Source organism: Crocodylus siamensis, chromosome 13 (genome assembly GCF_052110815.1).
Source record: "Crocodylus siamensis isolate JL-2025a chromosome 13, ASM5211081v1, whole genome shotgun sequence".
NCBI lineage: Eukaryota > Metazoa > Chordata > Crocodylia > Crocodylidae > Crocodylus > Crocodylus siamensis.
In genome coordinates this window covers 15,733,416-15,750,025 of record NC_143407.1, presented here as the reverse complement: position 1 = coordinate 15,750,025, position 16,610 = coordinate 15,733,416, and the positions used below count along the sequence as shown (strand labels likewise).

At 52.8% G+C, this 16,610-nt stretch overlaps 1 protein-coding gene across 1 annotated transcript in view; it reads right to left on the bottom strand.

The window, feature by feature from the left end:
* Positions 1-2,851: 2,851 nt before the first annotated feature.
* The window catches only part of MLXIPL (MLX interacting protein like), a 36,437-nt gene continuing 22,678 nt past the window's right edge, over positions 2,852-16,610 (bottom strand). The window contains exons 8-17 of the mRNA XM_090026675.1: positions 9,872-10,068; positions 8,851-9,457; positions 8,083-8,147; positions 7,009-7,183; positions 6,229-6,341; positions 5,904-6,023; positions 5,135-5,262; positions 4,504-4,627; positions 3,614-3,743; positions 2,852-2,991 (exon numbers count right to left, since the gene is read on the bottom strand). Of these exons, the coding sequence (XP_089882801.1) occupies positions 2,870-2,991; positions 3,614-3,743; positions 4,504-4,627; positions 5,135-5,262; positions 5,904-6,023; positions 6,229-6,341; positions 7,009-7,183; positions 8,083-8,147; positions 8,851-9,457; positions 9,872-10,068 (1,781 nt within the window). The 3' untranslated portion in view covers positions 2,852-2,869. The remainder of the gene's footprint in view (positions 2,992-3,613; positions 3,744-4,503; positions 4,628-5,134; positions 5,263-5,903; positions 6,024-6,228; positions 6,342-7,008; positions 7,184-8,082; positions 8,148-8,850; positions 9,458-9,871; positions 10,069-16,610) is intronic.

Sequence of the window (16,610 nt, the reverse complement as noted above, 5' to 3'; positions counted from 1 at the left end):
TCCAGAAAGACACCAAGATTCAGGTCTACAATGCAGTCATCATCTCCACTCTCTACAGATTTGAATCATGGGTGACCTAACATTGTCATCTTAAGAGCCTGGGGAAGTATCACTAACAATGCCTCCAGAAAATCTTCCACATCAGATGGGAAAATCGCCTCACAAACACTATCATCCTTCAGGATACCAATGTTACCAGCATTGAATTGATCCTCCAGCACCAACTTCACTGGACTGGATATTATGTGCAGATGACCAACTCTTGACTCCCCAAACAAGCGCTCTACTGCCAGCTTACCTACAGCCTGAAATCTCATGGCAGCTAAAGGAAATGCTACAAGTACACATTGAAGGCATATCTCAAGAAAATGGGTGCTGACATCAAGAGCTGGGAGGAGCTGACTGCTAACTGACTTCAATAACACTTCAACCTCAACCAAGTGGCAGGTAAAGTGTCTTGCCCTTGAAGCAGAGAAGAGAAAGGGGAGGAAGGAAGAGGAGAGAATTCCCAGCCTATGGCTTCTCTCCCCTGTGGAATGACCTGCAACTTCTGTGGATGGATCTGTGGTTCAGGGATTGACTCTTAAGTCACCTCAAAACCTATCAATGAGCCATGGTAGAGCTAATCCTTGAACTGAGGGATTGCCACCCTTGGCAAGGTGGCCTCTCTCCATCCAGCATAAAAAGCTCAGGAAGTTAGTGTCTTTATTCTCCATATAGAGACAGGGAAATCAAGGCGTGCAGTGATGTGATTGGCCATGGAGTCAGGCACAGAGCCCACAGCCCCTGTGCCCAGGGCAGGGCTTATTCCACAAGGCCTCTGTGGTGACCACAGCTCAGCCTGTCACATCTTGTCTTCTGGCTCCACCAGCTCTGGCCAGCTCTCAGGGGTTGTTGCAGAAGCCCCATGCAGACTGGGCCCTGGTCCCTGGGAGGAGGATTTAACAGTGTCTGGGGAAGAACAAGGAGCCCTTAGGGCTCCAGCATGGACTGGGAGAGCACAGGAGCTGTGGAGAGGAGGCTGGAGACAAGTGAAGGGAAAGGCATAGAGGCAGGTACAGGGGTGTCACTATGGGGAGGTGTCACCCCTGTGGTCAGGGATTGCCCTTGTTGTACCCATGTGCATAGGGCTCTTATCTCCTTTCCTCCCAGGGTGGTGATAGTTCTCCATAGTTCTTCTTTATGGCACTTTCTCTGCAACTGTATAACACGAGAGGTTTTTTTTTTCCCAGTGAGCAATGCCCCTTATAGTTCCTGCACCTCTGGTGTGGAGTTTGTCTTTTCAAACCATCCATTTACATAACGTGTTCTGCTTATGACATGATTAATACAGAACCCAGTGGAGCAGGGGTAGACAATCTATGGCCCACAGGCCAGGTCTGGCCCCTAAAACCTTTGGATCTAGCCTGCAGATTCAGGGCTTTGGTGGCACTCGGTGGCAGATGTGTCTTTGCTGGTGTGCTTCTCATGCCACAGTGAGGATGAATACTGGCTCTGGCTGTTTTCCCCATACCACCAAAGGAAGAAGTGCTGCCTGCAGGCACTCTCCATTCCCTTCTGCCTACCCCCCCGGGTGTAAGACACAAGCAACAGTGGCAGCTAGCACCCACCTTATTACCTCTGACCTAGAGCATGTCATTCTGGCCCACAGTCAGAAAAGGTTGCCTACCCCTGCAGGAGAGGAATGAGTCCTTCAACACATGTTTTAGGTAAAAGGAGACCATTGCACATACTGATCTGAGGGGAACGATTTGTTCCTCGGGTGAGAAACATTAAAAACCACATTGTATAAGGTGAAAAAAAAACCAGTCTGTTTATCACACAGAAACTGTCCTTGCATACAGAAACAGGTTTAGCACATAACATCCTATATAGACAATGCTCATAGGAAAACTTCTGCATTCAAGAACTTACCAACCTAACAGAGAATGTTTGTTTGGGATACTGTCATGAAGGGGAAGTCCAGCAGCTGGTCCAAAGATCAAGGGCAAGAAAACATATTTCACATAATATAGGGAATAAAGCAACAAAATACAACAGGAGACATTACTGAGCAGCCTGATCATTCAACTGAACACATAAACAATATGAAAGGGAGACTGTTTTGAGTCTGTAGAGTATTCTTCACTCCAGAAGCCAGCTTCTGAGTTTGAATGAGACTCAAAGAGCATGGCGATTGCACCTGAGATGTGAACAGAACAACTACTGCTTAGGATCTGATATGCAGTAGCCTAAGTAAGCATTCCAGACTATTGCAGAAATGAACATTTTTGCTGTAGGAGCCCTTTCTCCGTGGCCACAGATGACAATCAAAAATACTCAGAGTCTGGAGAGAGCTGGTTATGCAGAGCCTAGGGCTGAACACAAACTGAACATAGCTGCGTCTGCTGTAGAAGGCTTGGATGCTGAGAATTGCTGACCATCTTTTGAGGTACAATTCTTTCTATAGGAACACAGAGTTTCCAATGCCAGACTTGTCATTGGTGACTTCTGTTTCTTGGCAGATAGGGGATGAAGTGCCACTGACTTGTGCTGGTTCTCCTGCAGCTCTCCTAGACTCCATTTTACAGTGCCTCTGGCACCAGATTTCATGTATTGCTTCAGAAGATGAGGCTGCAGGGAGAGTGAAGGCTCATATCCTTCCTAGAGAGATCCAGGGCTGCCCAAATGGCTTTCTACCATAGTCACCAGCTGCTGGCTCATAGCCAAGTGGGAAGCTATAGAAAGTACTCTCCCCTTGAGGGGTTTCCATGCTCTTCTGAGTTGGCAGGACCTCCACCCTCCCTGCTGAAGGCCAGGGGTTGTTGTTCTGCAAAAATGAATCATCTTGCCAACGCTGTTCTAGGCTGTGAAGTCCCCTGCTGTGTAACTAGGATGAGCTGTTGCTGGGGTTGGCCCCCGTCACTGCCTGGGTAGCCTGCTCTGGTATGCATGCAGGGTCTGTCAGGATGGAGGTGGAAATGCTTAGCTCACGTAGAGAGCTCAGGACAGCTGAGGAAACAAAGCCAAATGGGACAAGTCAGCCTGCTCTGCCTGACACACTACTGAAGGCCAGTGTGCTTGCCATGGGCATAGGCACTACCAACTGGGGCATCTAGCCCCACATCCTGACAGCACCCAGTGCCCATTGCTGCACAGGACAGTGCCAGAATCCCCCATCAACAGGCTGCTCTGGGATAAGCTGCCCTTGAAGAGGGTGTCTCTCTAACCCGTGGCAGGACAGGAGGATTTGGATTCTAACATGTTCACAGATCTTCCCATGACTAAACCTTTTAACAAATCCTGCTACACTTGGCTTTGGTATGATCTTTCTAGTGGCAGTGAAGTCCACAGGCTGATCGTGCTGTGTGAAAAGTATTTCCTTCTGTGGTGTGCAATGAGCTGAACTGCTTTTACCTCTAGCTGTGGAGTGAGACAGGGAAAAAGGGCCATTGATGTCTCTGAACCACAGCAACATCCAAGGAGCACCCCCAAATCAGTCTTCCACTTTTAACATGGTTGCCAGAACCACAACCCAGTATGACTGCTCTCTTGATCACAGCCCTAAACCCTGGCTACAGAGCTAATCCCAGCCCTTCTCATGGCAGCTAAAGAAAAAAGTGAAGCTACATACTAGGCCGAAGCGTGGGGAGGGAACAGTACTGGTCCAACCAAGCAAGAGATGTATGGGTGAGGCTGTCCATACTAGCTGTGGAGACCATGCCATTGAAGGACTCAAAGAGAGGTCGGATGATGATGCTGAACTGAATGGGCACAACAGTTAAGGACCAGACCTTCACTTCTATGACCAGGCACGGCAGCCCCCATGTCCTGCCCTTCCCCCGCAAAGGCTGCTCTCACCTTTTCCCCCTTGTTCCCCACTGGCTCCTCAGGAAATGACACTGCTGGGGTGTAAAGCTGGTTCCACCCTACAGGCAGCACACAGCCATTGCTTCAGCTGCCAGAAGCAGGGCCATCCCTAGGGCCTTGTGCTTTGCCTTGCATGGACACCCTATAGATAGATGCTAGACCCTGGCTCATCTGGGATGAACCAAGTAGGATTGCTAGATAGTCCGTAGACCAGTATCAGGGCATGGGGGCTACAAAGGGTGAGGACAGCAGGAGCTGGAGCATTCAGGGAAGATCTGGGGACTGACACAGGGCAGGGAACCTGAGTTTCCCATGTGTGAGGGTATGAATGTGCCTGGCACAGAAGCCATGGACTCAGAGAAATGGACTGAGCTCCAGAACAAGCCTGGGGTCCTGGCGTCTCAGCACGAGGCAGCATCTGGAGCTGTGGAAGTCCCAGCCAGGTGTGTCCCCCCTCTAGGAGCTGAAGGAAGAGGGAAGGGGCAGGAGGGAGAGGTCTGCCTCCACGATGCGCTGTATCACAGTGGAGACTTCTTTGCCCCCTCCCTAAAGGCTTCTGTACACTTTCTGCAGGGCCCCCATATTTGGAGAGTGGGTGGCAGGTGGGCAGTGCTTGTGCAAGGGAAGGGGCAGGAGCTTGTCTCTGAAGGATACAATCCAGAACTTCCAGTTCTGCAGGGTGGAGGAGCGGACATACTCGTCAAACATGCTGCGCATCTGGTCAAAGCGCTGGCGGGTGATGGGCACCCCTGTGGCAGGCAGCTGCTGCTGGCACAGGCTGCAAGGACACAAGAAGATGTTGTCTATCTGCTTTGGTTGATGGGCACTCACAAGGGGGGGGTCAGCACTGAGGCTGAGGTTGGCCCTGCCCTGCTCTTCCCAAAGCTGTTGGGGGACGAGCCTCAGGTTCAGTCTGTGTCACGCGTGGAGGGTCTCAGGGCTGGAGAAGGGGAGGCATTGATGTCTGCACCCCTCCTGTTCAACAGCAACAGAGCAAAACCATTTAGGACAGGAAGCACTCTTTCAGCTGAGATGGGTCAATCAAAAGGTAGGACCTGCAGCAGCACAGAACTCCCTGGCACCATGCAGGGCCCCAAGGGCAGCACTAGAGCAGAGGGGAAAGTGTCCCTGACTGAGCAATCAGCTCCCATAATGCACTTGGCTTTCTAGCTCTCCCATTCAATGTGCTGATCAAGCCTGACTCTAGTAGCTCAGGACATCTGATAACTACATCCTCTGCCTTGTCGTGATTGCTGCCCTGCCCTCCCACTCCCTTTTCTCCTACTTGATTGCAGCATTCAGCTCCTCGATCTGCTCTCGTAGCCGCTGCGCCTCATCCTGCAGGGCAGCCCTCTCTTGCTGCAGTTTGCAGATATACTCCGCCGTCTTCTGCAGTGTGGTGGCCTTGCTGACCTGTGGAGCCAGGCAGGGGACTGAGTGATGAGGATATTCATAAGCCCTTTCCACTGTCATGTTGTTGGCAGGGTGAGCATCCACAGCCACCTGGGGTTGGTATGGCAGTGCACGCTTTGTGTCCCTGCTGTACATGAAATCATGTGCCCCAGTACCAGGCTGTGGTCCTGCTTTACTGCAGAAAGCCCACAAGCCAAGCAGAGTACAAGCCCCCAACCAAACTTATGGCTTTCTCTTCCATGCCAGTCCTTGAAGAGCTGCATGTTTGCCAAGGCCACAGCCATACAGCCTGAGGCCTGAGATGCAATACCATTTCAGAGGCCTTTGGCCAGAGCCCAGGGACTGTCATCTCCTCTGCAGCCCACACAACAGCTAGGTTACAGACACATGGTGTTCAGGGCCCAGCCCCAGCTCCATGCCCCTTTGAATACCCAGAGGCACCAAGCACAGCCCTCCAGACCTGCCCAGCAAGGCCAGAATCAAGTGACAGTGTCTGACACTGGGGATCCCACCCCGGGGGAAACTCTGGGGAACTGAGGCACAGCTTTCTGTGGATGTTTATTGCTTCCCTCTGCATGGCAGCTGGTGCTAGAGAGCTGCCAGTACTTGCCCCGGTACCCACTCTGGCCCTGCTCACTCACCTTGATGCTGGGCTGGGCACTTAAGGTGCTCACCAGGCTGTGCAGTGTGTCAAAGCCCAGCTTGATGTTGAAGCGTCTCTTCTGCTCAGCAGAGATGTGTGTGATACGGCGGCTCTCAGTCTGCAGGACAAGGTCAGGGTCATGCACCATGCAGGGAGAGTGACCTGTCTTCCTTCTTGGAGACAGGTTCAGGGCAGGCCTGTCACCATCACAGTCACGGAGTGGTGATGGGACAGGTATGGGAGTGGGAAGACAAGAGGGCAGGTGTGTGATTCCTGTTTCCTACTGGGGCCAGCCACCTGATGAACACCGTACCCATCCATACCTTGCTAGACTCTGGCCTACTCCGGCTGGGCATACTGTGATGTGGCAAGATCCCAGGACTCAGCCCTGCAGTCAGCACTGGGGAGGCTCGCCCAGGCTTTGGCCAGTCACTGCCTGCAAAAGGAAATGAGAAACTCTTGGAAGGCTTCTGGGAGCCAGGGGCTGAGGAGGCAGCAGCATGCGGGACTGGGTCTGGGGCAGACTGGGAAGATTATTGCCCACATAGGGCCAGTTATTGCATGCATTGCCTTTTCTGCCCCTTTGCAATCAAGTGAGAATGAGGCGGCAAGCCCAGCTCTGTCACTGAAGCAGAAGGACAGTCACTGATAATGTCAGGACTGCTGAGAAAGGCACCAGCTTCTCAGAAAGCAATGCATGGAGCATGGTTGACCTTGGGGTCATGGGCATTCCCTCTAGGCCAGGGAGAAGCCTGTTCTCTAGAGCTCAGTTCATGCCAAGTATGTGCCTTGGCAGTGCTAGTCTCACCCAGATAATGATCTAACTGATGCTGAACCTCACAAAAGGTCAGTGCCTCAGTAATGGCCAGCAGCAGTGAGCCCTACAGGCTGGACAGGACATCATAGGAATGGAGTCATCCATTTCCTTCAAGGGCATCACAAGGGCTGGTAGGGGGGAGAGAGAGGGAACCTTATCAGCTGGATCTCAGGTGTGTGACACCAGCATCCAGCTCAACTCAGGATCTGAGGATCCCTTCTCTGTGGAAGATTTCCCATCTGAAAGGCTGTTCACTCTGACCATAGAAGAGGTATAAGAGACTCACCACATGGCATTGTGGGGGACAGTCGCTCTGCCTTGGGGATGAGCAGGGACCCTGCTTGGGCACCAGTCAATGTGACAGGGACAGACTGGGAGGGACTGGAGCCTGGAGAAAGACCAGGACTCAGCTGGACCATTCTGGACAGGAAGCTAGTGGGGCCTTCAGAAATGGCAGCTTGCTGCAAAGAGAAGCCAGGGAGAAAAAGCAATTTGAATGAGCCATTTGGGGACCTGAGAAGAGTGCACTGCCCAAGAAGGCAGAGAGGGTGTGGGGGGCTGGGGCCTTACACCAATGCACAGGTGTTCATATTTTTTTTTTCTAAAAATATATATAAGGTTATATATATCTTCTTTCTAATATATTACATCCCTAAAATGTTAAACCAGTCCCATTACAGAAAACTGTACCCGCACACCTGTACAAAGGCCTGCTGGATATGCTCTCAAGCATGAGCTGTAGCCTAGCTCTAACAGACAGGTAGACCCAGTCCCTGTCCCTCCAGAAGCCTGCAGTGAAACTACACCAAGCCATAAAGGGCAAATAGAAGAGAAAGAGCCCCACCCTTCCCAGAAAGTATCAGCAGCACTGTACAAGCACAGTGGCTGGACATGGACCAGGCCAAGATCTCCTGCTCAAAAAGTTGGTTCCTGTTGCTGAAGCACTCCCCAAAGAAGGCCGCCCATGAAGGGCTTCTGCACGGCCAAGGGGACCTGTTTGCTAGCAATGGGCAGGACAGCAGGAACAGGGGGTTTCTTTTACCTGATCAAATGCTCCTCCTTTTAAAATACAGGATGTAAAAACCACCATGAACTCAACATGCTTTGCTGATGGCAAGCCCTCCTCTGACAGACCCCACTAGTCCAGGCCAGTGCCCCCCAAGCTCTGCCAATGCCCAGCCCTACCTTGACAGACCCTCTATTCCAGGCTGGTAGCCCCATATCTCCACCCTTTTCCCATGCACTCCGCCATATGCCAGCCCCAAGTCCCTTCCCCTCAGCTGTGCTGACTGCGCACAACTGAGACACTTGATGTACATCCCTGCACCTGCTGCAAGGTGACTTGGCCCTGAGCTCATACCGGTGATGTGGGGATGAGCCCAGAGCTGGAAGTGCATGAAGGGTCCAGAGCTGGCTCTTGTTTAGCTGCAAGAGAGAAAGGAGCAGGAGAGAAGGATGTGGCATGATGGCAGAGCCAGGTTGATACTCAGGTGACCTCCCCCTCAACAGCACAAGCAGCAAGTACAGCCCCCAGCACAGGCTGCCTGCTGCTCCAGTGCTCCTGGGAACCAGGCTGTTGGCTCAGGTCAGGCTCTGACCTAACCCCCTGTACCTCACGCAGAACAGCCCCCAATGGCCCCAACTCCAATAAGATTCAGTCATGTGATTTTAGCCTGTGAGTCTGCAGAGCTGGGTGATATACCCCCTCTGCCCACAGCTGTGCCCTGTGGGCTAGGGCTGGGTTGGAAACAGGGTTTAGTGCTGTTTCCTTGCAAACTAGTAAGGGGCAGGTAGTGAATTGTAACCCTCTGGACTGTTATCCGGAAGAGGTGAGGACACCTACTCATAGTGCATTATAGGATGGGAACATTTTGAGGAGGGATATGAGGAACCTCTCCTGCCAGCCAAGGGTTAGGCAGTACTGAGGGACTGCTGTGCCTGCCCTGCAGCTCCTGACCACGGCACAGTTCTCTTGGACTATTGACTGGTTCTCCTATTTCTGAACCATAGCTGGTCAGCAGCCACCCTGCCACCTCTGGTCCTTTGCCTTCACCGCCTGCTCTGAGCCAGAGACAAATGGGAACCCTTGCGGAAACAGGACATGGCAAAACAGCCCCTCAGCTCATACCTGCAGTGAGGAGCTGGGTCAGGCAGGGGTTGGGTGCTGTCAGGAGCGGTGGCACTGGGAGTGCTGTGGCTCTCTTTGTCTTGGTGTTCTCTGGCTTCCCTTTTGGCCGGCCACCCCCACTCTGGGCCTGCCCCTTGTGGGGGGCAAACCTGGGGCCACTCAGCATCACAGGGGGAAGATGTGGGGCACTGGATGGAGTGGAGTATCCTGTGGGCAGGAGATCCATGGTGTAGCCTAGGCCTGGTCCATGCTGGGTGAAGCATGGCATGGAGAGAGATGAGGACGGGTGGGGGATGAGTGAGGAGCCACCAGTGGAGCCAGAGTAATGGAACTTGGACCTTGGTGTTGACGCAGGTGGGTACAGGGGGTCCTGGCCCAGCAGAGGTGCATGAGGTGGGGATGCTGGGGTGGAGTAGGGAGGGCTGAAGGGCTCCATGCTGAGGCACTTGCTGGGGAACCCATACTGGAACAGGGTTTTGGGCTTGAGGTCAGTGCCCAGGCTGCTGTGACTCCCGCTGGAGGAATCCAGGGGCAGAGGTGCTGGACGGAAGTTGGAGCTAAGGAAGGAGCTGTGCAGGCCGAGCTGGGAGGTGCAGTTGCTGCTGGACTGCAAGGGACAGAGAGAGACAGATTACAGAGTGCTCACTCCCCAAGGTTGAATCAAACTGGGACCACCACGTTAGGGGAGAAAGACAGTGAGACACAGATGGAGCCCACTGTATGGCAGCAAGTTATCTCATAGCATTGCCATAGAAGGTTGTCATGGAACCCAAGCAGATGTGGGCAGATGTAGTCCCCCAGTAGAACAATCACAGGGGCAGGGGAAGCACAGCAGACATGCCCTGGAGATTTTTAAAAAAACGTCTTGAGGTGCACCTTGCTGGGCTCATCTGACCCCATCAGTCTTTCCTGCCCAAGTGCAGGGGGGCTGGACCCAATGATCTTGTGAGGTCCCTTCCAGCCCCTAACATCTAACATCTATATGCTACTTCCCCTCCCTCCCTTCCAAATGCTTGCTCACCTGGAGAAGGCCATTGGGTGAGATGGGGACATCCGCATGGCTGGCAGGCAGGACCCTGGGGGTCATCATGTTGGCATGGGTGGTAGGCAAAGCACTGCTGCTGCTGTACAGAGTTTCACCAATTGTTGTAAAGCAAGGGTGCTCCTGGTAGCCCAGCTGCATCTGCGAAAGCAGTGGGCGGTGGCTAGAGAAGAGATCTGCAGAGCAGGACAGAGATAGTAATACAGCTCCAGCAGCAGCCCTTGCCCAGGCCAGCAGGGACACCGGGGCAGGCACAGGCTTTGCCTTCACAGCTCTGGCCAGGCCAGACCAATGGACACCCAGCCTGATAGTCTGCCGAGGTAGCAGCCTATCCCTGGGGCTTCAGAAGTTGTCAGGGGAAACTTGTTACACACCTGGTTTGCTGTGCAGGGACCTGCATGAAGAAGACTCGTGCATATGCCCTCCTGCCATATGCACAGGTCTTTCTGAGCCCACCATGGCGCCCAGGCACCCTGGACCATTCCCTTATTGCCACCCCATTGCCTTGGACAGAGGAATGCAAGCCTGGTTCTTGTCACCCAATCCAGGTATCCTTTTCAAACTGAGAAGCAGCTTCTTCCCTGAGAGGGACCATCCCATTCCATGGCAGAGGGTGGGAGATCTAGTGGCCTCTTTGGGCATGGAGGAGGCTGAAGATGGCTGCAAGTTTGGGGCTAGGATGTGCTGGGGAGACAGTGACTTGCTCAATAATGGTTCTGGAACTAGCTGGGACTAAGGGGCCTCTGGGTCTCATGCTTGGAGCTAAGCAGCAGGGATCTTCTCTGTTCATCTTGGGCTTCAGGGCTCAGGGCAGTGGAATGAGATGGGAGGCTCCCAGCTCTGTGCTGTGTGGCGGCAGCAATTGTGAAATGCTGGAGTTTCTCATGCAAAAAGGAAAGGGGCAGCTCCCTGCAGTCTGTGGGCTGGGGGCCCAGTCCCGCTGCCACAGGGAGAGTGACAGGAAAATCCTCCCTGCCCTTGGAACAGCTACCGCTGAAGGCAGGTCATGACCCTCCTTTCCCCTTTCACCTGCTTTGGGGCGAGGTCAGACCGTGATTCATAGATTCATAGATTGTAGAGTCGGAAGGGACCATGAAGGATCATCGTGTCTGACCCCCTGCCCCAGGCAGGAAAGAGGACCGCGGTCAAACGACCCCAGCCAGGTGCCTAACTAGCCTCCTCTTGAAGATCTCCAAGTTAGTTGATAGTACCACCTCTCTTGGCAGCCCATTCCAGATTCTGGCCACCCTTACTGTGAAAAATTTCTTTCTAATGTCAAACCTGAATCTACTCTCCACTAGTTTGTACCCATTATTCAAATTAGTGGAATAATGTGGCACCACCTATTCCCCACCTCCAGCCTGCATTGGCCTAGGAGCCCCAGGGATGGAAAAGACATTTCACCCAGCTCTGCAGCCCCACCACCTGGTATGGAAGGGCTGTCATGGGGCCAGTATGTACAGGGTGGGGTGTCACAAGTCAAATGGGCCTTGGAGGCTCTGGAGCATTACTCTCCCGCAGCTCAGCTGTTCAGCTTCCCCATGCTGGGTGGGCTGTTAACTCCTGCAGGGCATTCCCATTGCACCCATTTTCTTGTAGCCCCTGTGAAGCCCCTAGCATGAGTGCAGTGGAGGCTCAGTTAATGCATCAGGCAGCCCCACCAGGTGCCTGGATAGGCCCTTATTTTTGTTTCAGGCTGCCAGTGCCCCCACAGTCACCCCCAAGTTCTCCCTTGTGTGTGGCCTGTGGCTAACCACATCCTATGGTCTTCCCGAAGCCAAGCCCCGTGACCCTGCCATGACTCCACTCTCCCTTCCTGTCTCCTTTCCACAACCCTGCTTCTTCCGCAGGCACAGACAGGCCATGGCACAAAATGCTGGCCTAACAGTTTTTGGCCAGCTGCCTCCCTGGGGGAAGCGAGCTTCAACCCAGCCACTTCAACCCTCCCTTCCGGCCAGTGTGTAGAGCTCCTTGTGACTGCACAGTAAGCCTGTCTGAGAAGCTCCAGGCCAGGCTGATCTTGCCACAGTCACAGCCTTTTGGGAAGGGGCATGCAGCCAGGTCTTTGCCCACAACTGCTGTGCCACCTGCCCCTCTGAGAGGCTTCACTGAAGGCAGGGCATGGGAGTGGGAGCTTAGAATGAGTTGGACGCACACACGCAGCTGAGGGTGCTACAAGGCCTTCAGTGGTGGGTTGTGGTCTAGTGCAGTAGTTCCCAAACTCTGACAGATTGCACACCACTAATTTAAAATGATGTAACCTTAAGTACCACCAGCAAATTGTTCAGTTCAACCTTAAGTAACACCAGCAATTTTTTGTCCCATAAACAAAATATAATAAATCTGTCAACACATATCACAGACAGGTCTGTGTACCACCAGTGGCACCCATACCACAGACTGGGAACCGCTGGTGGTATTTTCTGGAAGGAAGGTGGTCTCAAACCATGTAGGAACCTATGAGCATAAGGACAGTGAACTGCATGAAAGGAATCACTCAGGGCACATACACGCATTGCTCTAGCAGTGGTAAGGAGTCTCAATATGATTAGTCTCCCTGGAGAGGGGTTTGTCGTGCTGGGACAGTAATACAGCCCATGCCTCAGTGCTATAGATGAAGTCACTGCCATCCCAGGAGCTGACTGACAGCTGGCATGGCCCACAGCCAATGCTGCACCAACAAGGGGCTTTCCTCCCCCTCTTTCCCATATACTGACAGCTACCACCATCCCTGGCATTCAGTCCACAGGAAACAAGTGCATGTGCCACAGAGCAGAGAGAGTGCAGGGAGCCTACAGGGCCTGTCTGCTAGTCCTCTGCTTTCCTTTCCACTGTTTAGTGAGGGCTGGTGAAAGCAATGGGCTCCTAGAGTGAGCCCTTCACCAGGAGCCTGAACTCTGCTCGTTTCAGTCCCACCATCCTGAGCAAGTGCATGGCCACATGGACTCCTCTCACCCTAGAGGCCAAATCTGAGAGAAACCCTCGCCAGGGCACTGTGTTACCTGAAGTGCAAGAATGACTCCACTAAAGGACTGAGGATCTGTCTGTCCTGGTTTTGGCCAGCTCCACACAGAAGCAAATCCTACCACTAGGTTGCCCTGCTCAGCCCCACTGATTGATCCTTATATGTCCATGGGGAATCCCTCAGGAAAGTAAGTCCAGGTCTCTATGGGCCAGACTGGCCAAAGAGCTCAGGAACTAGCACCTCCCGCTGCAAAACAAATGGGTAAATACTCTTGGAGGTTCAGTGGCTGACGTGAGGACCCAGCAGCTGAGCCCTGTTGAAAAGCAGCCTGTGGTGCTGAGAGGGCTATAAAAACAATCCCACCCTAGGGTACCTGGTGTCACTGAGCAAAGGCAGCTCCCCTCACCCTGAAATCTTCTCACTTGCAGCAAGCCTGGGGGAATAGGACCATCTGGGGCAGCAAGCTTGCATGATTCATAAGAAAATACTTCCCTTATTTCAATAACAGGTAACCCCTGGAGGCCCCACAGCTCCACATTCCCCATGTTTAAAGCCACCCAATCCTAGCCTTAGGAGGCCTCACTTCTACCCTGCAGTGTGTGGCATTAGCTCCAAATATATTCATTCTTGCTCTGCCTTGGGGCTATCTGCAATTGTGTTAGGTGTGCGCACCTCCCAGACTGGCTATTTTAGTTAGTATTTTATACCCAGTGGGCAAAGAAGTGAAACTTCTTTGTGAACTCCCAAGGGCCAGATTTTTTTTTTGTTTTATAATATATTTTGAGTTCCAGGTCAAAGTAGCCAAATCAGTTCCAAATCATATTGATTAAGCAAACACCATGTGAGCATCCTCCATCCCAGATCTCTCACCCTGGGACTTCAGGTACTCCCAAATCCATTGGCAGGCATCTTACACGCAGGCCCAAGCCAGGAGGTCTTGGGGTTCAGATGCCCCCAGATACTACAGACAAGGTAGGGCAGGAGCAATCACCCAGTTGTCCCATCAGCTGCTTTCTGGCCATCTCTGGTACACTCAGCCATGTTTCCAAACACTTTGGGATACATTCAGGGTGGCCTGTTTTGTTAATCAGTGCACTACATCTCAGCCATAAAAAGTGCTAAGCACATTCTTCATGCGCAGAGCAAACCTCTCCACCTGCACTGCACTCTGTGACGGGCCCAAGCAGTTGGCATCGCAGGGCTCTGCATGTATTTATAGGCATTCCTATGGTGCTCAGCACTGCAGATTCGATTCCTCTTGTGACCTCTCCCACTGCACTGTAGAGATTGGCAGTGAGCACTGCCCAGTTGCTCCCTTGCATGTAGGCTGTAAGCTCTGGTGTACCCTGCACCCTCTCCACCTTGACCAGTCCAATGACACCTGTCTGTCTGCACTGCACAAACCTCCTCCCTGGGTCCTGCCACAGGACTCATGGCACCAGCTCCATGATAGTGACCCCAGCCAGCGTGAGCTGGGGATCGAGCTCAAAGAAGCTCATGCTGGCAGTGCGCACCCAAGCTCTCAAGCGTTTTGTCCATGTGGGAAGGGCTCTGGGGCTGTCCTCAGGAGAACGTTGGGGCAGTTACACACTGTGGGGGTGCAGCTCATCTCTTGTCCACCTTGCTCCCAAACTGAAGACACTTCATCGTCACCTCCGGGCATTAGAAAGCCACTCCCTAAGTCCTGGGGGACGGCAATGCTGTCCTTTGGGTAGTGACTAGCCCAACCCAGTCCCTGGGGTAAAGAGCAGTGTCCTACCTGACACAGGGTGCCAGCAGCACTCCGAAACCAGACCCAGCTGCTCCCTTGCATCTGCCATCAGGACTTCTCCATCTGGCTCAGACTCCTCTCACACACAAACACACAAAGGGCACAAAGTGGTTCCTTATTTGGGATTGGCTTCTGCTCTTTGACTGACAGGGGGAAGACAACATGACACAGCCCATGTCATCATGGACTCAAGCGTCAGGTCTCTGTCTTGGGGTTTTCTGGCAGCAGAGAAGAACTGCCTCAGTTGATATTAGTGATGGGGTCAACAAGACCCTTTGGGCCTCAGCGCTCATGTCCAAGCCTGCTCACAGCCATTTCTCCAAACCCCATGGCAGACAGTATGTTTCTGTCTTCCATCCTGGGAAGGCATCCTCCAGAGCATCCAGAAACCAACAAGCACTATCTTTTCAGTGGAGCCTAGCTCTTGGTCATGTAAGCCAAGCGGACAGACTCTCAAGTGTGTTCATATCCACCAGATGCTGTGGAGAATGGGACTGCTGCAGCCCTCCTGGAAACAATTTTGTTGCAGTGTTCTCAGAAGACACCCCATACATGCCCGACACATACATGGGGCTCGGTTGCTTTCAGAGGCTCTGCGCTTACTTCATACAATCTTTGGGGCAAGGCTCAGTATAATAATCAACCTACTTGCATGCACTGAGCAATTTCCTACAATACCACTATATACTCCTCAAGTCCTCCCAGGCCCTGGAGCCCTGGTCAAGTAAGAGCTGTCCCTCCAGACCCCAAAAAGCTCATTTCTGCTTCTTGACAGAAGAATATTGTTTTCTGTGGCTGTGGTCAGCAAAAATACTTCAGCTTTTGACAGCCTCTGTACAAAAGAGGCAGCAGCACAAGCCCACGGAGAGACACAAGCAACTGAGATGAACTGCTCCTTCAGGTCCAGACTTGCTGACTGGTCACCCCTTCCATCCAGCACACCCTATTCCCACTGAGAGGCCTGGGAAGCAGGGGGCTCCCAGGCATTTCCACAGTGTGGACTATTGTAATAGAAGAGCATCCCATGGAGCCTTCACTTCCAACCATCCCCCTGGGGCACTCTCATGGTACTGATGCAGAAACCACATCAATTGCACACATGGAAGAGGGAAGGGAGGTTTTGCTTCACTTAAGGCAATTTAGTGGCTAGAAATAAGAGCTGTCATGTTCCAGCAGGCCATGACACACTGCGTGGCACACAGCTGAGCAATGGCTGTGACAGGAAGGACCAGCTGAGGGGTCACGCTTGTGGGAGAGGGGGTGATTTTTTCACAGAAGACGCTGAGTTTTTGCAGAAGGTTTGGGATGAAAACCAGCATAATTTGGTTCAAGCTGGCACCAAGGTGCCTCACGGGGATGGTGGCTTGGGATCCTATGGCTCTATTGGCAGGCCCACAGCTGCACTGTGCCCATCATTCTCCTCTCAGGGTAAGGACAGGCTGGTGGCAGGAGACGTGGCCGCCTGTTCCTTGAGAGATGCATTCCCGCCAAAGGGACGGCAGAGTCAAGAAGCCTCTGGACTGCCACTCCCAGGAAGGACTGGAGCACCATTTTGAACATCATATTAGTATTTGCCGTGCAAAACAGACAGTTTCAGGGAAAATGCCATTTCCTCCAAAACCCACTAAAAATAGTTTCAGCAGGAAATTGTTGAGCAGCCCTAGCTCCCAGCCGATCTGACCATAGCTGCCCCCAGCAGGGATCCCAATAGGGAACAACGCTGAAGTACAGGCTGTGCCTAGCTCCTAACTACCTGGCATCCCTTGCTCAGGGGCACTGTAAAGAGTGAATTTAGGGGAGTTTTCTTTGATGAGGTCTCCATGAGCCTCCCTCCGGTATTTCCAGCCGGTGGTGGTGCTGTTGGGCATGGTGGAAGAAGGCAGACACTTCAGGACTTCCTTAGTGTTCTTACCCCCTTGCGGTCCACCTCATCCAGGGAGTGCCCCAAACTGCACCTGCAAGCAAGGGCAAATCTGCTGCCC